The sequence below is a fragment of the Hyalella azteca genome, unplaced genomic scaffold, assembly GCF_000764305.2.
Source record: "Hyalella azteca isolate HAZT.00-mixed unplaced genomic scaffold, Hazt_2.0.2 contig12552, whole genome shotgun sequence".
Classification (NCBI taxonomy): Eukaryota; Metazoa; Arthropoda; class Malacostraca; order Amphipoda; family Hyalellidae; genus Hyalella; species Hyalella azteca.
In genome coordinates this window covers 89319-116828 of record NW_025942508.1, presented here as the reverse complement: position 1 = coordinate 116828, position 27510 = coordinate 89319, and the positions used below count along the sequence as shown (strand labels likewise).

The 27510-nt window shown below is 40.2% G+C and overlaps 1 protein-coding gene across 1 annotated transcript in view; it reads left to right on the top strand.

Annotated features, from left to right (window-relative positions):
- Positions 1 to 10828: 10828 nt before the first annotated feature.
- Positions 10829 to 27510, top strand: part of LOC108664471 (probable E3 ubiquitin-protein ligase IRF2BPL) — a 25024-nt gene continuing 8342 nt past the window's right edge. Inside the window, exon 1 of the mRNA XM_018151060.2 lies at positions 10829 to 12689. Within this exon, the coding sequence (XP_018006549.2) occupies positions 11804 to 12689 (886 nt within the window). The 5' untranslated portion in view covers positions 10829 to 11803. The remainder of the gene's footprint in view (positions 12690 to 27510) is intronic.

Here is a 27510-nt window from a genome sequence, read left to right as displayed (position 1 = left end):
AAAGAAGCAGCACTGACAGCAGATATGAATAAATTTAAAAACAAATGATAAATTATCATCTGAGGACTCACTATATATACAGAAGATGAGTGAACACTATTGAGGCTACAATAGCGATCAAAGATGCACAACTCGTGATACTTGAGACAGGTTTAATTCTTGCAATTTACTGCTCATTGCATGGGCTTTATAGCATCTGCATCATTAAATGACTCGCGAAAAATGATGCAAGAAATTACAGTTTGCTTCCCGCGTTCAGTTACATGCTCTTCGTCGTCGTGTTCTCTATCATAATCTCCCGAATGTATGATTCTGATAGCCATGGTTTCGATTAGAAATTCATTAGGTCCCGATACTATAATACTGTAGAAATATTAACTTGCACGTCATGGGAGAAATGCCAGAAAAATAAACAAAATAAACATTACCAATATCTATGGAAGCAGTAACGGTATTTTAATGTGGTTAAGTTGACACTCATCTATGATAAACTAAATTTTTCTATGTCCTTCTATATTGAATAAACTGAATATAAACAAACGCAAATCATAAATCATAAATGACCAAAAACAGGCTACTCAAAAATATGTCATATACCATGCGCCTACGGCATACCTTTAATATCTCCTGACTATAACGCTGTATTATTTAAAATATTTTACCTCACAACCACGAATAGTCATAGATGGATATTATTTTCAAAAAATTTTGATAGCTTAACCCATGGTTACATGCGCGTGTGTAATGCAGATCATAGACGCGTGAGTCACACGGCAGATGTTGTGAGCAGCTGTGGCTCACATGCAACACCTGTACGTGTACAATGTACAGGTGTGCATCGGACACTGACACGCAACTTGTGTGACCCGTGCTGCGTGACACGCTTACGTGATGCGTGATGCTTCTTCGTGTAGCGCTGCGTGATGCGTGCTGCTTCTACGTGTAGCGCTGCGTGCTGCGTGATTTGCACTCCTGTTACCTGCAGGCGTATCTTCTACGTGTAGCGCTGCGTGATGCGTGATGCTTCTACGTGTAGCGCTGCGTGCTGCGTGATGCTTCTACGTGTAGCGCTGCGTGCTGCGTGATGCTTCTACGTGTAGCGCTGCGTGCTGCGTGAAGCTTCTACGTGTAGCGCTGCGTGCTGCGTGATTTGCACTCCTGTTACCGGCAGGCGTAGAGAGCAGGTAAGATCGAGCTGAGAGTTACGTACATATGTAAGCACTTAATGTGCCATACATGTGCACTGCTGCACACCCAGCAATACACTCACATTCACAATGAATGATCATTCCGCTGAGTGAGTATATTGGTGAGTCATTGTTATGTGTCATGAGCGGCGAGACATGGACCATCAGCCACTATATATATACACGCCTGAGCAACACGCATGGACCGTGCGCAAGAGGCGAGCGCGTCTCAACGTCTCTTCCGTTCAGCGATGTTTTCGCTGCAGTGTAATGTAAGCATTCACACAACAAAGTTTATTGGGAGGCATTTGAAAAAATTAGATCAGTACTCATTAAAGTGAGTGACAGAGAGTGCATTTTCTCGTCCGTCCGTGTTGACCCGCCAGAACCATTTTATTGCATTACACAACACCCTGGACAAGCCAGGTACTCATTTATCAACCAGAGTTGGATGAATGGCTGAGTTGACCATGAGCTGAGCTTCCCGGTAGAACTTGTCCTCAGTGGGACTAGAACCCAGGCGCTGGGTGCGAGAGACTTAGTCTCTCACCACTGCACCACTGCCAGTTGTAGTGGCAGCAACTACTGGCCCAATGAACCAACTGGGTCAGTAGTTGTACCCCTTTATCGGCCAGTAACATTAGTGGCAGCCAGTTGTGGCCGTGTATACACAACTGGCCGCCTTTTATGCACGCATCTTATTATATCTTAAGTTACCGGACACAAGTTCAGACATTACGATTTGCTTCTGTAAGAAGTACGGTGGTTCATCAGATGAAATGAAAGGTTTATAATTCGATAAATTTATTTACGCAGTGAGTCCTCATAATATCAAGCGATAAGTATTCCTTAAATAAAATCTCTGACTGAAAGAATATTTTAAATAATAGCTCGTCTTGATTATCACCCGGGAGCGGCAGTTCAATGACAGTATCGGCGAGATAAGGATGCGATAACGCCAGTGACGCTGGTCGCTGAGTGATAAAGATTGATAAGTCGGCGATAAAGTGCAGATAAATGATAATGAAGTGATAAGGCGTGACATCAAACGCATATTATTGAGAATACCCGGACTACATTAAGTGTGCATCACTCAAATACTCAACAAACTAGCACAATAAAATATATAGATGGTTCTCTCTACAGAATAGTTCGAACAACACTATTTTTGTATTGTTTGATTCAACCTGTTTAAATATTTTAGATTAACTACTGCACTTTATTCTAATAAATATTTGAAGCTGTTGGATAACTTTCAACATTTTGGCTTTTAAATTTGAATGTTATTTTCTAGCTTTCAATGCGAAATATTTATTTTATATATTTCCAAGGCGAATTTCGGGTAACTGGTGATATTTGCCAGTTTTTAGACTCGAGTTTGACCATTTCTATGTTCATCACCGTATTGTTATATAGTGACTTGCATTCATTGTTATTCTTGTCTAACGTTTTCTGTCTCACGAAATTCGCGACGAATACTCGATTGTTCGTCTGGGTGAAAGTTGGTACGGCTGTTATCAACTGAAAAAATGTTTGCCGTGCACCCGATGCTGAAAAACAATTTATTAATGAACTAGCATATTCGTAAAATGATATTAGACAAAATAAGTAATAAAAATAATAGAAACATTATACATGTATATTATCGTTTCTAAAATTAAATTCATTCATAGAACATGAGGTATCCAAGATCAAATGCATAGAATGAGCCTCTATGATATTAGTTATAGATTCATCAGCGTAAACATGAAGGCAACCTCATGACAAGCGCGCTGAAGGATCACTCGTGGTTGCGCCCGGAGAACAACATTTCGAAAGCGAACCATGCAGCCCTAAACAAGTATAACCTAAATTTTAGCCAAATTGCTCCATAAGGGAAAAATAATTTTACGTAAGAACGATGCACTCGATTTGCATTTATTCTCATACACTAATTCTCAAATTTCCATATTTTCGTAATTAAAGCTAATTAGTTACTAATTGCAGCACTAATTAAGAGGCAGCAAACGATAGATAAATTGATGCATTATTGGTGTTATTATAGAAAGAATTGCGGTATATAGAAGATAGAAGCACCGTTATACCCGTGATATCAGAGCCACGTCGGGTACGATAGCAACAACGATACATGGGAAGCCCAATATGATGAGAGCACATATCAGTTGACCGGAGCACGCATTGACATTTCGTTTAGGGAGAGAAGAGACGAGAGCAATTATAACATGACATGGACCCAACTGCAGTCTTTACTGATGAGGAGGCGAATTGTTCGGGGACGCTAGTGCTCGCTTTGCTGACCAATTCAATAAAAAATTATTGTTGTTGTAACATAATACTTTACTTTGAAAAGTTACATTTTTCGTTTTGTTTCCTGCTATCTTAGACCGTAAAACATCTTAGCATTTGTTACGGTGCATTAATTCTCTACATTGCCGTACATACATTAGTACATTTAATAAGCAAGAGTTTATTGCGTGAGATAAGAGTGATACGGGAGGTCTTATTGAGCGGTGTTGGCTGAATATGAGCAGCGGCGCTCTGTGACGTGACCTTTATCAGTAACTGATAACGCGAGATGAGGGCTGCTGAGCGCTCTGCATCTTATCTCCGTGCTCAAGAGGGTGCAGATAACCGGTGTTGATGAGAAACATCGAGAGTTATTGATGATTTGAATCAATTTTGATCATAAGGCATGGATGGTAATGGGCAGCATCACTACAGATGATAAAAGTGCACAACTACATGTATACACCACGCCCGAGCAACATATTACAGTGTACTTGCCTCCATCACCACGCCCGGGCAACATATTACAGTGTACTTGCCTCCATCACCACGCCCGGGCAACATATTACAGTGTACTTGCCTCCATCACCACGCCCGAGCAACATATTACAGTGTACTTGCCTCCATCACCACGCCCGGGCAAATTACAAGCCGCAATTAAGAGCAAACAAACATTTTTCAAATGCTCCTATAGTGTCACCCAAATAGCTTTTAGAAAGTGAAAATTGGTTTAAAAATGGGATGAAATCGTTTTTATCGTATAACGCTAATTGTTATCTATAAAAACGCTTATTTTTGCTATAGAATAGAATAGAATAGAAGTGTCGGCGTTGAAGAAATAAGCCCATGGCCTGTTGCCGATTCTTGAACTTTTCGTGACTTGATTCACAAGGGATCCGCGCTATGGTTACGATCCGCGCTATGGTTACGAAGCAGTCCAATTTTTCATCGTGCAGTGGCTGCTACAGCCGAGCAGCAGTGCGTGCAGTGCGTGCAGACCAGCCACGAAGTAATCACGCACGCATTAACATGCACGTACGTACACGCGCCTCATGCATTACCGAACATTGTCTTCGGCGCCCTGTAACTGGTCCAGAGAAAAGTGGAATGCCACTTTTTTCGATCACTACACATTATCGGTGTGTATATATATAGCGTAGAATGAAATTTATTAATAATTGGGCTCGATTTTTGTAATTATAAATGCAAATTGAAAGGAAGAGCAGACAATGAACAGAACCAAAATGCATTTAAAATAAATAAAATGGGTTCATTACCTTATATAAAAAATACTGGTTTGTGAAAACAAAGTTTCGGAAAATTCCATCAGTTGATCAATGAAATTAACCGACATTGCAGTTTGCAACTTGTTGTTATATACTTTCCTTTTAAAAACATCATCTTCACTACGGTGCATTAATCGTCAAACTTTTTTTGTAATTAAGATTACCTTGGTTCTTCTATAAATTACTTAATTAATCTAATTTTGCAGCTAAAATTTCAAAAGCACAGCGCTCACTAATTTAGTTGTGAAGATGAGGGAATACGGCAAGAAAGACGTCTCAGGCTCGAGGTTGAATAGCGTTTACAACATACAGGATTGACTAAATTATATAGGATTAAAATGTAGGATTATGATTTAATAACATTTCAGAGTAACTAATGTAATTGCGCACTGAATCGATTGAGTTTTTTAAACTGAATAATGATAGTTAAGATGGCTCGTAGATCATTGTAGTAAATTGTTGAAATACGATAGAGAAATGTGAAGATGTGAATTTTAATTGCTGAACGCAAGCTAAACGTGAATTTAACAGCAAAGATTTGATGATATAATTCACATAATTTTGAATCAAAACAAATTTTGCTTCAGCTGAGTCATCGTTCTAAAATGCATGTATACAAGTAAGAGAATTCGAACAAATTTGAAGTTACAAATTACAGACATAGTGGGCGCAGTTGAACACATCTGAAACGCTTTGCGAAACATGTTGAATTTCCTCAGACTTTTTTGCTGCTAAGTTGGAAATGAAAGCACGGAACATGTGAAGTTAGCATGTCACTTATGAAGATAATTTGCGATGTAAGTTATTAAATCATCTTCATAATTTGAAATGCTTATTTAAATACGGCTTCCATATTATTTAACCCATGAGATTAAGTAATATGTGGTACAATCGCAATATCTAATTATTCCTCCAAAAAACCGTTTTAAGAAGGATTCAGAGCTCAACAAGGATTTCCGAGCTCCCCTATGAAAACCACCGAAATTACAGAAAATATTCAGTAAAGAATTCTTTTCGCCCAAAACTGCACTTGGGAGGAATTGCTTCCACGACTGCGCTATTTGTACAAATTCAAAATTAGTTGATACCTCAAATGGGTTGTTCCTAATGACATCGAATTTCCCTCAGGCGATCAATTGCTAAAGTCTCATGTTATCTACATCAACGCTACTCAGGATCCTGTATTGGCAAGTTTAAACGAGCATGCAAGTCAACGCGGGCTGTGTTGGCAAGTTTAAACTAGCATGCAAGTCAACGCGGGCTGTGTTGGCAAGTTTAAACTAGCATGCAAATCAACCCGGGCTGTATTTATAGCAAGTTTAAACGTGCACACCAGTCAATGGAGACAGGCACGAACAGATATGCTTCCGAATCTCTACGAACAGCAGATCAATTCAGAAGTACAAGCAGGACTAAAATTTGAATTTGAGTATAACAAAGTTTGTCCAAATTATTCAAGTGGCGTTGAGCTTGGCAAGCGACTGTACGCAGGCTGTGAAGCATGCTGATAACTTACGTAACTTACAGTGGTGGTATACTCTATTGCTTGACTTACGTGCGATCGCAGCGCCCTCTGCCAGCAACACAATCAGCGGTGACGCAATGAAGGCAAACCTCGTCTGTGGTCTCTAAATGAAACAAACAAATGGAGAAAATTGTTGTGTCAAGACTTTACATAATTTGAAAGCGAAATGATAGTACAACATAAGTTACTACGTAAAGGCATTACATCTATTCACTTAGATCTTAGAGCAATGTTAACCACGCGCTGAATAACAAATTGATTTCACGATTTTCATGCGTTGTCCTGAGACAGGGAAGCTTTTGTCGTTGACAATTCAGGGGCTTGTAACCAATAACATAAGTGAATAAAAACATCATAACTTTGGCTAATTACTTCTGCAGCTTAACTTTATTAATGCATCAAGTCAGATGAATTGGTGGAAGAGCATTATGAGATTCACGTTTAGTTAAACAACGTTTGTAAAAAATTACTATGAATAACCATAAATCGTATCACCAAACATCATAGGTGCAAATCCATTATACGGCTAAATCCTCATTAATTATAACGCCACCAAACATTATAGGTACAAATCCATCCTATGATTACTGCCTCATTAATTATAACATCACTAAACATCATAAGTACACTTCCATTATACGATTAATTCCTCGTTAATTATAACGTCACCAAACATCAAGTGTACAAATCCATCCTCGGCAAAATCCTCATCAATTACGAGGTCATGTCACGTGACCCGATGAAGGATCAGCCAGGCAGCGCTCCAGACCCTCGGCTATACAGGAAGTGAAGGCAATAAATATTCTGGGCAGGCAGAGTTATATGTGGGTCCGTATCCTAGATACGTTCCTAGAGTATGAGCATGACGCGGGGCGCTTTGTCCTGCCTGTGCTGTGATCCGCCTGTACCTGCGCACGATCACGTCACTGCGTGCGTGCGCACTAATGCCTTCAGCTTGTTCCCGCGCACATGGTTGTGCGCACATGACTGGTAGTTACGACTCAGTTTGTTCGTGTGTTCGTCTAAACCGAACAAAGCACATCACGAGAGAGTGTGTTCGTTCGTACGTGGCTCGCAGCGTTCGTACGTTTGTTTGTATGGCTGGTGAGTTAGTTTGTACGTCGTGCATGTGTGTAGGCGTGTCGGTGTAGCTCTGTTATGTGTACGTGTGATGTGTTCGTTCGTTTGTGGCCATGTTCAGTGCTGCGCGCAGCTGTGTGTTTGTTCGTACATGCTCAGGACGGCGTCCAGTGCCAAAAACTGAAATTTTTAATCACTATCACTACGCCCTTCCCAAGGAAGCCTGGCTTCAAATCAGTACTTTATTCCTGTGTGCAACTCTAGTCATTAACGAAGTATGATTCTCTGCATCAGTTTTTGAGCAACTCTAACGGTGCTACCACGAGTTAAAATGCGATTAATCAGCTGGTAACGGGCTAAATCTGTGCTCATATCATCCAAAATTAAGATTCGTTGTAGTTTTTCAATATCACTGACAGTTATACCACTAGCTGCCGCCTTCGCTGTGCGATAACTATCATATCTATGCGATTCATTTCATATCAAACGATTTACTTGTTTTGAGTTCAAGATCTCAGTTTCTGGCGTATCTTGCATGAGATTGACAGAAAAATGATTGGAATAACCAGTGTGAAGGAGGGAATTTTAAGTAATAAAAGCATGTGTTTAACGAAATTCCAGGCCAGGGACTGAGATACGGGGACTGCGAGTCGTGTGCGAGTGCGAGGCTGCGAGCTGAGTTATCAGTGCCTTACTGGCCTTCTTCGAGTGAGGTTACGTGAAGTGAAGCTTACGTACACATTATGACGTCACAGTCATGAGCATAACCTTCTGTATGAAAACATCTGCACTCACGCATGTCGGGTTTTTGCTCGACATTAGGTCAGGTTAGGAATGTGTTTTGTATGACCGGTGTCGATTTTGTGTAGGTTGGAAAGGACGATGAGCGATAATGCTATCTACACATTATTTAGTTGTTGAGTGGCTGAAGTGCAACATTGAAGTCGCTTTCTTCATTTAGTGTCTGGTCACAAAATACCACGTCGCGAAGAGAGGTGACCGACATGTTAGTTGGAAATGGTGTAAATTATTGGTAGTATGCTTGAAAAAAAAAATTCAGCATTAGTAGAAGTCCTGCCGTTGATTAATATTTTTTTTACTGTACTGCGTCCTCGTCTGCAACTGTTTTTTCTCGAGTTTTTGACATCAACGAATGCATTGAGACGACAACGAAAGCACTCTTCTGCTATCTCTCGCGTTTGCAGTGTTCCATAATATGACTCAAATGCTTCTTTATCGTTACAATAGATTCAGAATGAATATTCGTTACGTTTTCCAATGTAAGATACATACCTTTGAATCTTAATTAACCTGTAAACCTAAACAGATACTAACATAACTTAGGCTAAAATGGCAAGTAAACCAATATAAATTGTTGTGCTGGTGTTTGTAGGTAAATATAGTGGGGAAATCTGCACAGAATCGACTGCCCCAAGACATGATCCGTCCGTGATTCTGGTTGGTTCTTTTACCAGCGTCTCTTGCTTACCAATTATTTTAATTGAGGGCACAGTGAGTAAATGTTTAAATTTTAATTGTGCTAATTACGGTATTTATTATTTTTATCTTTTATTTTACAAGTGCTACTCACAAATGCACTTGTTTGAATGTATCCCGATGTACCTATGTTCTGTTCCCTGGACTCAGCTCAGGCTGTAGTCTCGCAAGAACTCAAGCATTTGTCTGACACTCTGACTCACTACGCAGCTAAAACTCCACGTCTATCAGCTAATTCATTAATTTCTCAATGAAATCCGATGTAAACGGTACTTCGATAAGCGATGAGAAAACTCATCACTGCTGTGTGAGACTTCAGGAAAATTGTTAAGAGGCATGTTGTTGGGTGTGGGTATCACTGATGTTTTTTGTAAGGGATTGACGAATGCATATTTCAGGCTGGTTTCAATTTTCAATATAATTTATATTTGACTGATACAAATTAATAAATAATGCACTATTTGCAAATAGCTTTACCATTAAGTAGTGTTGTCTTCAATTTCTGAATAGCTTGCATCTTGTTCGTTACTTCTTATCGCCAATTCGGCGATAAATGATTCGTTATCTCTTATCGCTGGCAGAGCAATAAGCAATGACTGACTTGCGTTCTCATTGGTTTGGCAATAACTGGCTTCTTTCAATTCCTATCAAGAGATTGCTTCAAATGAACCGTTATCTCGTATCGATAGCTGTTCAAAAACCATTTCGTTATCTCTGAGCACTAGCTCGCAAATAACTGTTTCACTAGCTTGCCGAAACTGTTCCATAATTTTTCAGCGTATCTTCATGACAATCAATGCGAGTTTTTCATAAGATTCCAGACATTGAATTAATTCATCTTTTATCGACGTGGTTTGCGTGTTTTCATGTTTGCCGTCCACCGCAAGGCTTCCGTTGCTCAGTTTGACCTTATCAGTGCACGGCTTGAAATAGCGAAGGTTAGTCGCTATAGTGCAGAACTCGCGTCTCGTTTTTCCTGAGCAGCTTTGCCGCTGCTTTATACCATGTTTTCTGCTCTACGCTTGAATGGAGGCACGTTATTACAGCTCATGTTTTGTGGGTTCGTATGAATGTCAAAATCACGACAATTACTTCATTTCGTTCAGGTTCTCTAGAAAAGTAGAAATGATCTTTAGAATTTTGGTCGAACAGCTAGTTAACTTCGAGCGTGGGCGTGCTAGTTTATACAATAGTGTCTCAATTTTTTTTTTTGCCAGGTTCTTGATGTTCTGATAATTTGATGAGAGAATTGTAACTTTTTGCCCGCATTGATAGGAGTTTGGATCTGCTCGTTAAATTATGAGTGAAGTTATTCACGGAAAAAGCGTGATAAATGACAGGACGCAACGGTCGCGATAATTGATATACGGCCACGTGCAGTGCGAGCTTGCTTTACTCGGAACATGAGATGTTGAATTCGATGTTGTCATGGGACGCAGTGCAATAGTGTTTTATTACATTTTGGTATTTGAATTTCTTGGTATTAAGTCACCCCAGACGTGACCTCGTTCATACGTATATGCTCTGCACTAATTCATTGCTGTGTGATCCACAACGGAGAAAGGCTCCGAACCTTGAAGCCAGCAGGAAGAACTAGAGCAAAGAGAACACACGGTTATATTCGCTTGACGTTATTTGTATTTATCGTTTTGTTTATTATAGTTTTCATTTATAATTTTTTTCATCTTTTGTTTACCACTATACACACGACAATGTGAGCGTAGATATACAATATATCAGCGCGGACAGTCCCTGCCAAATGCAATAATTAATGCACTCAAAATGATGTTGGGAGAGTTGAAGAGTTGTAACATAATCATCATCGGAAACCGATGACTTGATTGGTCTCTTGCATTAATAAATTGATACCTACAGTATATTTCATGGAAAATTTTACAAGAAGCCTTGACACTTCACATACTCATGGCCATCCAATTATTTAAAACGGTCGCCGCCGAGCTGGAAGAATTTAATCATTCTGTTGTGTAAGATAAAAACGTTGGTTATTTCCATTACACTTTGAGTCAAACATTGTCCATTAGCTTATTTATTCTGGTAAGTAAGATTCTTTGAAAACGTAAGCTTTTATAATTTGAAATTCGTCAATGTAAATTGGGTCTACTTATGAAAATAATTTTAAAAATTATTGTTTCAGAGCGTTGTCGTGTGACTACTGTTATACCCTTAATGTGCATCGTAGTAGCATCAACAATTAATTGGTCTACTCGAAAACTAATTCATTGTTTCTAAGAAGCTGTAACAGGTCGTGTAATATGTGAAATTATTTCAGCTATTCAGTGAGAAAATGTGTGTATTAAATAGATTTTTGTGATTGTGGTTTGTCGGTATTTTGTTCAAAGTCATAAGCGATTTGAAGTTCAGTTGTCAGCAAAAAAAAAAAATTGTGCTTCGTTATGATGCAAGTGAACCAGACTCTGAAATTTGTTTATATAATGTGAAGTCAACTGTTGAGTGAATTTCCTTACGGAATAAAATTCCGTAGCGATCGTGTTGCACTTAATTCATCGCTATCAGTTTACTTACGAGTAAAATAGATTTTATTCATACTTTGATATACGAAGAAATTAGTACTTCGGGGTCACTGGCTCCTGATGTTTGGCTCCTTGTCGCTTCTTCCCCCGACGTTGGCAAGGATTTTTAACGCGATATTGACGCATCTTGTGGCGTAGCAGAGAATCTCCATGCGTGCATGTGCGTGAGGTTAAATCTTGACAATCATGACTGGCTTGATAGAAAAAATTGTTGAGTAACGAATTCTATTTGATTTTTGTGTAGTATGAGGTGTACTCAATAAGAGTACCTCTTGTGGATTTGTTGCCTAGGCGTGTGAACTTAGTTGAGTTCACGTACTGGTGAAGAGCGCGGCCCACCGGCCGGGTTCCGGTGAGGTTTGATTGTCCGAGGAAGTCAAAAGCCTGAGGATGGCGACGTACCGAGGCACGCGGCAGCACTGCTACCTCTGCGACCTGCCCCGCATGCCCTGGGCGATGATACACGAGTTCTCTGAGCCCGTGTGTCGTGGGTGTGTTAACTACGAGGGTGCAGACCGTATAGACCTGGTGTTGGAGGCAGCACGGCATATGAAGAGAGCACACGGCCTCGTGGAGGCTCGTGTACACGACTCACGAGTCCAGAACAGTCACCATCATCATCACCAACCTTCACAGCCTCCTCCGCCTCACCAACAACAGCACCCGGCCGCTGTTGCAACGGCTTCAGTGCCACAACAGCCTCAGCCTCACCACCAGCACCACCCGTCCTCGCAGCACAAGCCACACACCAGAGAGGTCCACCAGAACGGCGTTCATCCCGTCAAGATGGAGCCTGGCATTAAAATGGACGTCAAGAACGACAACCACCACAACAGCACACAAGCCCCACCACCTCCCCAACACGTCACTTACGTCACCACCAGCGACAGGTCCCGGGGACCTGGTGTTACTCCCCACATGATCGCCACCGCCGCCCCATTCATCCACCGAACTGAGGAGGTCTCCGGTCACCCGTCTCATGGACCCCCACCCCCATCTCTAGTGAGACCCCCCGCACATCTGCCCCCTCCTCCCCAACACAGGCCCCAGAAGCGTTCCTTCGAGTGGGAAGAAGGAGCCAACGATGCTTGCAAGCGAACTCTGTTGGAGGATAACATTTCTGTGGGGAGTGGGGCAGGAGGGAGTGGAGGTGGTGTTGGGAGGCCGCCGCTCACGCGTGGGGAGAGCTTGCCTGCGGTGCCGTACAAGGACCAGAACAACAAACATGTTCCTGTCAGAGTCTGGAGTGTTGATGCCACTGCAAAACCTAACGCAGGTAAGTTTAATGACATAGAACGTACATCTAAGTTATGTGTAAATTTAAAATTATCTAGGTTTTTCATACATTGTAATGCTTCAGTCTTTAGTGTGTTGCTAAAAGTCCATCTTTTATCAGAATTGGTCAGTTTTGAAAATATGTTCCAACCCGCGGTTCCTCGTGAAGCTTAAGAAAATAAATTCCCAGCAATAATTAAAGTAAATTAATAAAAGATGATCACTGCCCTGAAATTAAGTCATCTTATGTTGCCTCCGACTGTCTTATTATTTCTCTCTTTCTCGGCAGTTGTGTCTACTGATGTTATAGAGAAGTCCCCTTGGGGCTGTAATTTTATTTCGATTAATTAGTGTTATTTTAAATTCGAAGTATAGTGAAGAATTTTCTTTGAATTGAACTGTCACAAAGCAAGCTATATATAGGTATATTATGACCTTCAAGTGAGGTGGTTTTATTCGTCAATTCATCGTCACGCCAGAAATATATACATAATTTCTGACATATACCATGTCTGTTTTGGCGCGGTTCTGCCATTCAATTAAAGTTTCACAATGTTCATATTCTTAACCGTTGAGTACGCAAGGCGAGTGGCAAGGAAGGCGGTTTTGAGTTCCTACAATAATTGTCCGATGTTCTGCTGGAAGATGCAATGCAAATTTCTCATCTGGAAACGAATGCATTTTACCCCGCGAGTACTCAAAACATTCTCATCGATGTTCAAGTCTTTGGAATTCTCATATAAGTGCTTATTTCCACGTGTTAATATATCAAGAATATATTTGTAGATTAGGCTTTTGTGCTTTTAATGTACTTTATCATTGCTAGGTACACGCTCATCGTCAAATCATCAAAGCTGTTGTCCAGCACAACGTGCGTGATGCGCAGGCAGCGACGTGCTTGCTTGGTGGTGCCCAGCACAACGTGCGTGATGCCCAAGCAGCAATTTGCTACCACGATTGCGTTGAGTTTAGCACCTCAAAGCTAAACACGACGGGTTTAGCTTTAAATGCAGCGCTGCTAGAGTGGGCGTAAAGCGCTACGGCCACGGAACGCCTTCAGCCCCGCGACGTGGCGGCGGTATTTCCTGGAGGTGCGGCACAAGGATGCGTAGGTCTCCTGTTCACATGACTTGAGGTAGCTGTAGGACGTATTTATTCTATACTAATTTCATCAGTAATGAATATTTTAGGGAATATTGTGTGATTAACTGATGAGGAGGAAAAGGTTCGTTCCGATGTCCCGGAAGGAAGTTAACATCTTAAATTGATTTTATGCCAAAGGCAAGAATCTAATTCGTTACGGCATTTAATATCTTGCTTGTATTATTTTTGCTTTAGATATTTATGATAACGTGTATTATGTACGAACGAAAGTAGCTTCCCTTGATTTTCAGTTCTTCAATTACGCCTGTGAACTATCGGCAGAATAAACCAGACTTACAACGCATCATTTAAAACCTTTATTATTATGCACATATGTTCTATCGAACATTAAAGTCTTAAGTGTTGAATGTCTTAGGAATTGCATGGGAATGAATGAAATCAAAATTCAGCATTATTGCTGAATTTATCTGAAATAAATGCACTAAATTGCTAGCTTTGAATATTCACACGAAACATTTATTATTGCATACGAGACGCAGAAAAGCAGAACTAGATCAACATGAAATTAACATAAAATAAACTACGAGAGATGAAATGACATTCGATGATTGCGGTTTTGTCTATCAAATCAAAAGTGCAAAGTACAACCGCTATTAAATACAAGCGTTCAATGATTTACGGACACGGTAGAACCTATTGCTACTCCTAAATCTAAGTTATTAAATAATTCAATGGTGATTGTCGCGCAATGAATAAAAATCAGGCAAATAAAGCAGCAAAGTTTGATAGATTTCTTACTTTTTAGGGCTGTTTATAATTGAACAAATATCCTCTTCTCCGAAGTAGCCATGAAGCCGGTAGGGAACAATTATTCCTCAATAACTGCTTTAAATTGTAATCGAGAGGATGTGACTGAAAAATCTCATCTATGTCATCATGTGCAACCATGCGACGCAAGTATACCCTATAGCAGACAAAAATGCTGTTTGATGACGTAAGCTTACAGCCAGTCTTTCATTCAACTTACTTACCGGAAAATGAGCTCCTGAGGAAGCAAGAAGCAGCCAAGCGATGTGATGCTCATTAAAATGTGCGTGGCGTCTTGTGAGCTGGCACGAGTGAGGAGCGGAGGCTTGCCCTCAATGCTGATTATTATGTGGTAATCTCATGGCCTAACATTATTTGGGTGAACAATCAGCTCCTGGTTTCTTCAGGACTAAAAAGCTGCTTGATAACTTACAGGAATAAATTCAAGATTTTAAAGCAAAATTCTTAAGGGTTTGACGAAACTTATCGAAGGAAAGCCCCATGAAAACATAGAGTTTATCGACATTAATATATTCGAAGTTACAATTAATGGGCTTTTATTAGTTTGTTTGAAGGGACTCGTGGTGTTGGCAGTTATCGTCTTAGGATAGACCAAGGTGCCGTCATCATGTTTGATGCATTCAACTTAATCCAAGATTTTGGGATAGCAGGTTAAGAGAAACGTCAAGAATATGAGATAACTGCCTTGAAACTATGTCCTGAGTTTGTTGTTTTGTTGGAGTAACGAGGACATCTTTTACTGCGTTTTTCTCACTGAGCAAGCAATCGGACAAAGATGTCGCCAGTCTGCTGATGTCGTGGATAATTTTCTCCTTCATAACTTCTCTGCTTGTCGAGAATTCATCAACTAAAGTCTGTGAGACTATAAATAACGATAGGCCTACATGCAGAATTTTCTACCATATTGTACGAAATTATCTGTAGGAAAATATTGTACACATTGAATTGCCTTTTTTCGACCAAATCATTTGTTCCTAACTTTCAGTATACTGGAAAGCCTTTTAAATCTTCGAAGCATTAATGTTATCTCCCGAACGTTGCCAATTGATTGCGATGCCTTTGAGTTGTCAGCAAGTCGTGCGCATGTTAAAATTTGTTTACACAAGCCCTGATTTGCGTTGCTTAATGAGAGGTATCGATGTCTGGTACGAATCACAATCACAAACTTGCCGTATATACGCGTTCAGTCCGTACCGTACGTGTTCAGTTTATGTTTCGGAGACCTGGGTCACAAGCGGGAATTCCGTGTAATCGACCCTCCGTGGGGAGTTATTCGAAGAAGGAACAGTGCAGCGCTCTCCTGAATGTCAAGCAACGCGCTCGTCTGTACGTGACAGCACTTGTACGAATTCGTGTGCACATGTCGGCGTCTGTTGGGTTGCGAGCGCTCGATGTACACGTCGTGTACAATGAATGCTTGTGCTGAATGTACGGCGGAAGCTTTCTACATGATGACTTCGTGTTCCGGGCGCTCTGTATAGGCAATATTTGACGGCTTCGTGTTCCGGGCGCTCTGTATAGGCAATATTTGACGACTTCGTGTTCCGGGCGCTCTGTATAGGCAATATTTGACGACTTCGTGTTCCGGGCGCGTAATAAAAAAAAATTCAGCCCAATTATTGTTCTGTGAGCGCGTCAAAGATAATACGTGACGACTTCCGTTCTGGCGCGCGGTGAAGACAATCCATCAAATTCATGTTATAGTCGCTCGGTGTTGACAATATATAACGACTTGTTCTGAGCATGCAATATAAAGAAGATTATATATACTTGACCATTCTGATTAAAGGCGCTCAGAAAAGACAACACGTACGATGCGTCATATTGTTCTGGGCGCGCGTTGAAGATAATATTAGACGATTTTCATTCTGGACACGCGCTAAAGACAATTATGTGACTGACTTATTGATATTAGTGCGCGTTGAAGAAAATATGCGGAAAGTTCTTGTTCTGGGCGCATATAAATACAGTATGTGGTGGATTGTTCTGTGTTCGCAATGAATACAATATGTACTTTTTGTTTATGATGCGCTCTGGATACAATATTATAACATCTTCTGTGTGCGCTGAAGACACGTCAATGTTTTATGAAACGCTTCGAGATTCATCACTTAGTTTCCGGAAGCAGCGTTGTCAAACGATAAAAATATATACGGTTCCATATCAACATTTTCCATGGTGTATTTTTGCAATTTGATCCTCTTTGTTTAGTGTTAGGCATTATGGAATACGAGGTTATTAAGCGCGTTAATTAATTAATTCAATTGACTCAAGGCGAGAAAATGATTCTGTTTGCTCAATTGCTCAAGAGTGAAGCGGTTTTTAATTCTTGCAAAGGCTTAATGGCCACGCCGGGGTTAATCTGATATATAAATAACATATGGACAAGTTTGGTTAAACTAAACTCATAGTATAATAATTTATTGCTTTGAATATGGAAGTTTAATCATTCTATTATTTTTCTTTTTATCCTATTTAATTGCCAGTTAAAAGAAGAGAAAACGTCGCAAAAATGGCCGCGGAAAAAATATAATCGGTCAACAGGCGCTTAGATTCTTCAGTAATAAAGTTCCTCAAATAATTGTACATTTAGCATCAAAACAGGTGGGTGGTGCATCGTGGGAGACTGCGATGATGTTCTTGGTGTTCTGATCTACGAATAAAATTCAATTCGTTTTTTGGCGTTTCTGGTTTAGAAACTTGTATTCAGTGACGCACTCACTCAAGTTTTAGGCGGAGAAAAAAATTATAAATACCTCGTAGAGTTACTGCCGGTAATGGTGAGCATCAGAGCCCCAGGACTCGATTACCGCTGGCGGGATTACTTGGGGAGCGCCGCCCTCCGTTGCTCGAGAGAGGGGAAATAGCTTTGGGAGTTGAGGAAGAGAGGAGTGGGGATTTATGAGGGACATTTGGGGAGAAGTGAAGGGAGTTGGAAGAGAGCTTTAAATGCCGCAGAAAGGGTTGGGAATTTACCAAGAATATTGATGTTAGAGGGAGAAAATCGTGCGAAATTTCAACTAGTAGATTTTGTTGTGAATGATCATGCAGGAGGGGTCAAATGTGCCGTGCCACTTGTAAGAAACTGTACGTTGACTCTGGTACAGTAAAATGCACTCAGGTACATTAGAAAAGGAAAAAAAATATCAAAAACACAACTTTATCTGACGTTTAAAAGGTCTAATTCTAATTTAATCTCGAATAAAATTTTTTTTTTAGTTTACCCAGAAACACTTGGATTCTTTCTCGCACTCCTGACATTTTACCACTGTTTTGCTGATAAGGTAGCGATGCGAACTATTGCTTGTGACGGGTTTGTGGACTGCAATGATCTCATCGTTATGAGGCCGCCTTAACTCTATCATGAACGTATAGACAAAGTGCTGCAGGCCTGGAGGCATTATCTCAAGATTGCAATTGATTGCATTGCATGTTATTGGCACTCTTGAAAAAAATATAACTCAGTACTCACTGCAGTGAGTGACAAAGAGCGCATTTTCTCGTCGACGAAAACTTGAGGTCACAGACGGACGGACAGACGGACAGACAGACGGACATGGCGAGCACAATTAAATAGTGCATTTCTTCCATAAATGAGAAAATGCGCTAAAAATACCGCCATATGGAGAACGTTTTCTCTAATGAATTTTTCGCAAAATGGGAATGTAAATGAATTTACTATACTTATTTCTAGCATTATTTACGCCTTCCAAACGGTTTAACTGGATAGCAATGGATTTTTTTCAAGATGGTAATATTTAACAGTTAATATAACAAGCATTGCGGATACAGCAATTCATACGTGTTACTATAAAGCTGAAGCGAAGCTTTATCCACACTCATGAACATATGTTGGGAACGGTTGATATGTCAAATATATCGGTATCTATATTATAGTTTAGGTGCTTCCCTGAATATTGCGCGATACAAATTTTGTATAGATAATTTGACACTAATTTTTGCCCGAGTTTGTTTGCCAAAACAAATTTGTGCGATTATTTACCGGAAACTATAGTAATCTGTTTATAATTATAGTAATCCGTTAGACATAACTACCATTTCTCGCCTGCAAATTGACCTTATCGTACAAAAGGCTTGCTACTTACTGTATACTTTCAAACACTGACGATGAGATGTACAATTGAAGGCAGTGTTCTACGTTAATATATTCTACGTGCATCCTGTGTCGTCATTCTCTGCTTCTAATTAACACAGATCACTAAGGCCTGAAATAAATTAAAACTGAGAAGGTCTTCTAGACAGCAGAAGAATGTAAGAGTTCACCAGATCGTGGCTCGTTATTATTTCCACTCAAGAAAACTCGGGCCACATTTCTGGGAAGGGACCGAAATGGTTAAGATTTCCGCGTAGAGCGGAGGAGAGCTGGCCGTGGACACTTGACATGAGTCGAATGATCAGTTATTTTGTTCCATTATTTATACCAGTTATATTTTACGGTTTTCTTATTTTTTAAAAAATTAAGTTAGATTTAATGTAGTGAGAGAGTAGTTCTGTCATGTGGAAACATTAGGAAATGATGTTCTGTCACGAGGAAACATAAACGCGGATAGTTGCAGTTTGTATTCTTCGATGGAGCTTTCCCGTTCTGTACAGGGAGTGTAATTGCACTCAATTAAATTCAGTGCTTACGCTCTTCATGCTTCATATGACATCATGTGCACTTGCTGGTTTTTAAATGTTGTTCGAACATTGCAAGGCTCCAGAGAAGGTGCTAGATGAGTCCATGTTTCTTTTCATGGTACTCTGGCAGGTTTTGTTTATGGTACTCTGGTCAGGTTTAGTTCATGATACTCTGGTCAGGTATTGTGCACGGTACTCATGATCAGAGTACCGTAGCTTCACTATAAGCAGTAAATACAGTGGCTGAGAGCCTCGCTGCGTGCTGTTGCGTGCAGTAGCGCCATCGCTGGTGCACGGCAGGAACTGGCGGCACGCGATGCTGTCGTGCGCGGCCGGTGCTCGCGTGCTGCGGGGGCCTCTTGATATCGGAGGCCTCGGCGCACTAATATCTTCACAAAATGAAATGAAACTAATGTTGATATCTTCAGTGGAATAAAATCAGCAACAAGAAATTAAACTTGTCTAGTTAGATTTTATTAATATTTTTTTGTTATGGAGCAAGAGCAGAGTTACATGACTTTATGCGTTAGGGAGAATTCTCCCTAGCTGAAAATTACCCCTAACCTAGGCAGGAGAGAAGTTCGGCATCCGAGAGGCTAAGCGAAGTTTTGCAAGTCGAATTAGGAATGTATAGGTAAATAACTTGTACAATATTGAAGGCATTACAGCAAGTCTGGTTTTCCGCTAATGATGTAAACTGATTAGTGCAACTGAAAACCTGGATACTGAGACTCTGGGATCAAATATTAAAAATTTAGTCTGGATAAAGAAAGGCTCGTTGAACTAACACATCGTGTTAGTTGAACTAACACATCGTACCGCATACAACATGGAAAAATAGAATCATTTACATAACAAAAATAAAACGGATAAGGTTCAGCTTTTTCTCTTGTTCCTAATTAAAAGCTTGCCAGACGGCAATACTTAGGTACTGTTTTTAGCTAGTTAGATTTACAAAATAATCTGCGTTCATTCTATTTAAATTCTTCCTCCAGAAAATTTCATGAAACACGGCATGCCTTTCGTGACGCGATAATTCTTTGTATCCTCCTTTTTATCTAAAAAAATCAGAAAATAATAAGCGTTCATAAACTTAAGGCTCTTGAATTGTACAATTATTAAGTGTACATCTATTGGAGTTATTTTTCTGGCTGAGACGCGAAAAGTGGATGGCGAAGAATATATAAATCGATATATTGCAATCAAAACGCATGATAATGACTATTTATCAGTGACTTAATCTAAAAAGGCCTGCAAGTGATCGTCTTAGAGGCTTTAGCAAAGATGTCTGGATTGTCTGCCCTGAGGTACATATCGTTGTACGTGAAGTTGGATATCTTGGAACGTCAGTGTTGGACGCCATTCGTGCGTGTCAGTGAAGTTGAATATCTTGGAACGTCAGTGGTGTGCGTCAGTCGTACGTGTCAGTGAAGTTGGATATCTTGGAACGTCAGTGGTGTACGTCAGTCGTTTATTGCAAACGAAAACATCAGTGTAACATGTTATTCAAATTTAAAACCCGCAGGAATTGAAAACAAGAAGTTATTAGTAGTTACGAGCTGCACATATGAACTGCACAGTGGACATGGAAATTTTTCAAAGAAATATCTCTCGAGAGGGATAGTTGCGGAGAACTCTGGTAAAGTCTCGTTGTTCTACCACAGGAGCAAGAGCTTCGTGTTTACATAAAACCGGTAACTTCTGGTCAAAGCCCTGCTGCTTTACGAATGCCTCGGTGAATGTAAACATCGCCTACACCGACGTGCCACTGAGCAATGCAATGCGAAATTGGAGACGTCTGATTTTCTTATGCTTTTGATTTGGAGCCTCACGCCCACGAGTTATTTCTTTGATCGAAAGTTTCGCTGTGATTGAAGTATTTTGTCACATTTCTGAGATTAGCTGCTTTAGTTTCAAGATTGATGCGCGGTTGGCTATTCGACATAACGATTTGTAAACAAAACGTAAGTTAACTAACTACCCTCCATTCCCATCGATACAACACTATAAGGAATTTGTTACGACAAACTAGTAACTATATTGCTTACCTGAGCTTATGAGGAACTACCTAGTTATTATATGTATTAGGGCTGTTGACTTTAATCTCTCATCCTCGCCGGACGTCTCCCACTGATCTATATCTTACGTGTAAATATGGATTGCTGCTACATACATTAATAAAGCACTTAATGACAGCGCGCGATCTGTCACCTACAGATTTGTCATAGCTGACGCGGAGTAGCAACAGAAGGGCATTACAAACACAAAATTCTATCAGGCTTCGCACAGCCTGCCGATCTGAGCTGTGTAATTAAAATTGCCGCTCCCCCCTAGTCTTGAGATCACTTCATGACTCCAAGAATGCAGGAGCGTGGGAGGGACGTTTTGAAAAGGTGGTACTCATCGCCGCCCCCCCAAATGTTTCCCGTAGAATATATGATTCGTTTCCTGCAAGTCATTGTGGGTTTTTTTCTTTTTGTTCATTGGGATCCGCCAATGTTCGATGTATGGTTACTGCTATCCTCGCTCGTGTGTTATGCTGACGAAGTTTCAATATAATTAGGATACTAATACTGAAATCAGATAGCGTGTTTTATCGGGTGTTTTTTCGAAAAAGATTCTTGCATCGAAACGTTAAAAAAATTAATATTGACATTCTGTGACTTCACAATGCGTGTCACGTAAATTATGATAAAGTTTAAGCAATCGCTTGAATCGCAAAGTAAATAAGATGCCATGTTTTCAATGTACCAAATATCTAGTGCCATGTTTCAGTGAAAAGCATTCAAAGACGAGCTCCACCATCAGTTCAAAATATGATAAAACCAGTGTAAATGAGTCACTACTTCCGAATGAACTCGGAAGTGGCCGCATAACATGGATTAGTAAAGCAAAAAAAAACTTGTCTGAGTTGCTTAAACAAAGTTTATGCTTAAAAATATGCTAAGATTTCGAAGTATTAGTGTCATGTTTCAATGCACCAAATATCTAGTGCCATGTTTCAATGTACCAAATATCTAGTGTCATGTTTCAATGCACCAAATATGTAGTGTCATGTTTCAATGCACCAAATATCTAGTGTCATGTTTCAATGCACCAAATATCTAGGGTCATGTTTCAATGTACCAAATATCTAGTGTCATGTTTCAATGAAAAACATTCAAAGACGAGATCCATCATCAGTTTAAAAATATGATAAAACCAGTATTAATGAATCACTACTACTTATGAATTAACTCGGAAGTGGACATAACATGGATTAATGAAGCCAAGAAAACTTATCTGTTGTGCTTGAACAAAGTTTATGCATAAAAATATGCTAAGATTTCGAAGTACTTAGATCTGAAGCCCTTGCGATGGAGCTTAAATTTTTAAATTTTAAATCTCAATCGGACTCCACCGATACGTCACAGTGAAGCTAAATAGGGCAAGTGCGCTAGCCGATTTCCTGTACGATAACTCATGTCCTGGTGTTCCGCTGATCTGATGTACGAGTTACATGACGACATATCGACGTACGCGCAGCGCAACGCGCCTACATATTTTTGTAACACTACCCTGCGTCTGGGTAGTAAGAATATCCTATTAACTGATAAATATCCGTAATCGTTGCCAAAGGAGCCTAGATATCCTTATCTCAGAACGTTTATCGTAACTTCAAATTCGAACTTTATTACAACAATTTTTTCATTTAAAATACAATAAATGAATTGGATATTAAATTTACGCGAAAACTTATAGATTACTGTGAATTTTATCATAGCATTTTTTAGATGCTTCAGGCTTCCAGCTTGTATTCTTTACCTAAATCTTATATTATATTAACCTTATTTTAGAATGAAATAATCAGACCAAATTCCTGGCTAGCCGACTTTCCTCTTGATTTTTCATTTTTCTTCGCTGTCTTATATTGCTGACATGATTTATGAGTAGAATTTATACTAACATTTCTAAAAAGGCATGTTATTACTTACTCATATTCTATATTATATAAGAGAGACAATACAAATTTTAATGACATTGTATAACATTCTGATGCATTTCAATTGCACTTCTTTTTTACTTTTACTTTGTTATGGAATACAAAGAATCCTGCGATGATATCTTATGCTCAAGCAGCATAAGTAGATGATGATTGATGATTGGCAGAGGTATGCTCAAGCAGCATAAGTAGATGATGATTGATGATTGGCAGAGGTGTGCTCAAGTAGCATAAGTAGATGATGATTGATGATTGGCAGAGGTGTGCTCAAGCAGCATAAGTAGATGATGATTGATGATTGATAGATGGCTGATAACGTATAAATATATAGTCTCCATCACATATCAGGGAACTTGGTGCTGCTTCTGGGTTGAGACTTTAAGCTACCATCAATAATGACTTGCCCGCTAAATATGGTTAAGGTGGAATACATGCTTTCAATTCTCTTAGTAATTTTGTTAATAATGCAGAATATGAGATGTGGATAGAAAAAATGGTGATTAATCTCATAATATCATCTCCAATCTCCGCGTTGATATATAGGAGATATCAAATTTAAAATCTTCTGATTTTTGCCATAATCGATTTTAATTTCCGCTATACCGGTAATCAAGTTGAGATTGTTGCACGTTGCTCGCTTCATGAGAGGTTGGTTTCTAGCCTCATGAGGCGTAGGTTGTGATCCTTATTGATGATTATTGTTTCAAGCCTCATGCACTTCATCAAGGCACCACGCACTCAATCGAGACGCCACGCACTCCACAAAGACGCCATACACTCCACCGAGACGCCACGCACTCCACTAAGACGCAACGCACTCCACTAAGACGCCACGCACTCCACCAAGGCATCACGCACTCCACCAAGGCATCACGTACACGGACATTGCTTATTCCCCATCTTCGTGATCACGCAATACACGAAGACTCGCGACGCGTTATCACGCACTCAACAGGAGGTTCGTGAGATCACGCACGCTCATCATTCAAGTTCGTGACTTTGGTGGCGGTCACGTTCGTCTAATCGCTAAGCATGACTCTCCGGGCGTGGTGGTGCGTGCGTGTCTAGCGCTGCGTGCCGGTGTCAGCGTGTCGCTCTATGATGGGCGTGCGATTCTGACGCTACGTGCCGGTGCTTGCGTGTCAAACGCTACGTGCCTGTGCGTGCTTCACGCTCCGTTAGTGTGTACGGTCGTCGTCACTAAACACGCAACGTATTTTGTTCATGCACGAGGGAGCTGTGCGTGCAGCAGTGTATGCGTGTCAAGACATGCCTGCTGCTGCGTGTCCTGGTCCAGGCGTCGAGAACACCTCAAGCGGGATTCCTTCATACCGTTCTGTTCTGTTATCAGCATCAGCATTGAGCCCCGTATACGCATTGCTGAATTTCATCTGGGGGGGGGTGATGGGAATTTGGTGATTCCTTAATTGCATAATTGACGTTTTTGAGTAGTTCAACAAAATTAATACTAGTGCGTATTCTCTCTAGATATGTATTTCGCTTTTTTGCATTTCTGAAATGGTGATGTGATTGATGATAATGATGGTGTGATAACGGTGATGATGATTGATGTTGAAGGAGGTGGGTGAGTCGCTCAAGACTTGGGAGTAAAAAGTTGAGAGTCCGACGTTGTTGGGTCGTCCATCTCGTCTTCACCGTAAGTCACCATCGGTGAGTTTCGTTCTTTCAATAAATGACGACCTTTTAAATTTCTTTAGGTGTGTTATATCGTCCGGTTACTTCCCATAATCTTACTTCATATCCACAGCTGAAAGCTAATCTTAATTCGTTTCTTTCCAACTTGCATTTAGGTTCATAAAATTCCTGCCTTTACGGATCAAGTTTTACAACAAAATTTTAAATTCTTGCTAGATGTGACTGCTGAATCATTGAGCTGCATAATGTACGTTGATTGCGTAGTAATGTAATAGCATTATGTTCGGCATGCGGTAGTCAAATTGTGATGCATAATGTACGATGACTGCATAGTAATGTAATAGCATTATGTTCGGCATGCGGCAGAACACATTTCGCTCTTTTCAGTTATGGCGTGCCATAATAATTGCACCATATAATACTGACTAATTGTTTCTTTCGATTATAATTTAATATTCTAGAACTTCTCAGCTGAAGCATTCATCTTCACGTACGTACATAATTTATGTTTTATTTGCGGTGCGAAGCGTCTTGAATGTAAATCGCAGAAATTGCGCTTGAGTGTTGAAATATTTTTTCATTCCAATGGGAAATAATGTAGATTTCTCCAGCCATTGATGGTTTCTACGAATTTTGCTACAGATTGGCTATAAAACACGTGCTGACATCGACTGTTTAACGAAGCTAATTCGAAATAAGGAAACTGAAATTGATTCCGCATGCATGTTTTAGGGATTCAATACACTTCTTGTTATTATCCTGTTCGATATTATGACCAAAAACACAGCATATTGGAAAGGCCATTGTATAACCAATCACAGTCTGGATAGGAGGCATCTTGATCCCACAACCAATCACAGTCTGTCCAGCCCCTACCGCCGCGATTTTCAACTTGGACTTTTTGAATCCATGGGGTTATTAAATAGATTAGTTCGCATACATGCGCGAGTAAAAAGGCTTTCATGGAGGTAGGAGAACTCCATCATAGAATGTAAACCAACTGGGAGGGGTGGCGGTCAGCAGCTCCGGCCGCCCCACGCAAGGCTAGCGGCGAATCAACGAGTTGCTCGGTAATTCAACCACGTCTTTCTGTTGACGGTGTTCGGTTGTTGAAGGTGGTAACATCGGCACCTCGACGGCTGCTGGTGGCATATCGTGCTTAATCCATTTCTAAAAAATTCGCTACTTTTTAGTCTCAAAAGTAAAAAAATGCTGGCATATATATATATACCGTATATAACGTTGAAAAGTTAAATTTTTTAAAGTATTTTTTTTTAAATGCCAAGCTTGCTCTAGTTCTTTAAAGCTTCTAATATTAGTAAATTGTTGTTTAATATGATTGAAATTTAAGCAATTCTTTCATTCGTCGGCATCAACAAAACATTTCCGTTTTTAAAAATTGGAACACTTGCATTTATGAGTTGTTTACGTGCGTTAAAATGTCTCGAGGGTGTGAAGTAAAGTGTGGTGCACCTGACGTGAGACGTCTAAGGAAGTAACCTGGGAATGACGTAGGAATTAACGTGAAAAAATGGCGCCATGGAAATTGCGTAATTTTATTTGTTCTAACCTAAACTTCTTTTCAAAGGCTCATTAGCACAAATGGGCAAGTTTAGGGGTTATTCTGCGTGTTATTCCATATGGTGCTGTATTTTTACCAGCTCATAGCACAGAAGTAGATGATGATTGATGATTGGCAGAGGTATGCTCAAGCAGCATAAGTAGATGATGATTGATGATTGGCAGAGGTATGCTCAAGCAGCATAAGTAGATGATGATTGATGATTGGCAGAGGTATGCTCAAGCAGCATAAGTAGATGATGATTGATGATTGGCAGAGGTATGCTCAAGCAGCATAAGTAGATGATGATTGATGATTGGCAGAGGTATGCTCAAGCAGCATAAGTAGATGATGATTGATGATTGGCAGAGGTATGCTCAAGCAGCATAAGTAGATGATGATTGATGATTGGCAGGGGTATGCTCAAGCAGCATAAGTAGATGATGATTGATGATTGGCAGGGGTATGCTCAAGCAGCATAAGTAGATGATGATTGATGATTGGCAGGGGTATGCTCAAGCAGCATAAGTAGATGATGATTGATGATTGGCAGGGGTATGCTCAAGCAGCATAAGTAGATGATGATTGATGATTGGCAGGGGTATGCTCAAGCAGCATAAGTAGATGATGATTGATGATTGGCAGGGGTATGCTCAAGCAGCATAAGTAGATGATGATTGATGATTGGCAGGGGTATGCTCAAGCAGCATAAGTAGATGATGATTGATGATTGGCAGAGGTATGCTCAAGCAGCATAAGTAGATGATGATTGATGATTGGCAGAGGTATGCTCAAGCAGCATAAGTAGATGATGATTGATGATTGGCAGAGGTATGCTCAAGCAGCATAAGTAGATGATGATTGATGATTGGCAGAGGTATGCTCAAGCAGCATAAGTAGATGATGATTGATGATTGGCAGGGGTATGCTCAAGCAGCATAAGTAGATGATGATTGATGATTGGCAGGGGTATGCTCAAGCAGCATAAGTAGATGATGATTGATGATTGGCAGAGGTATGCTCAAGCAGCATAAGTAGATGATGATTGAT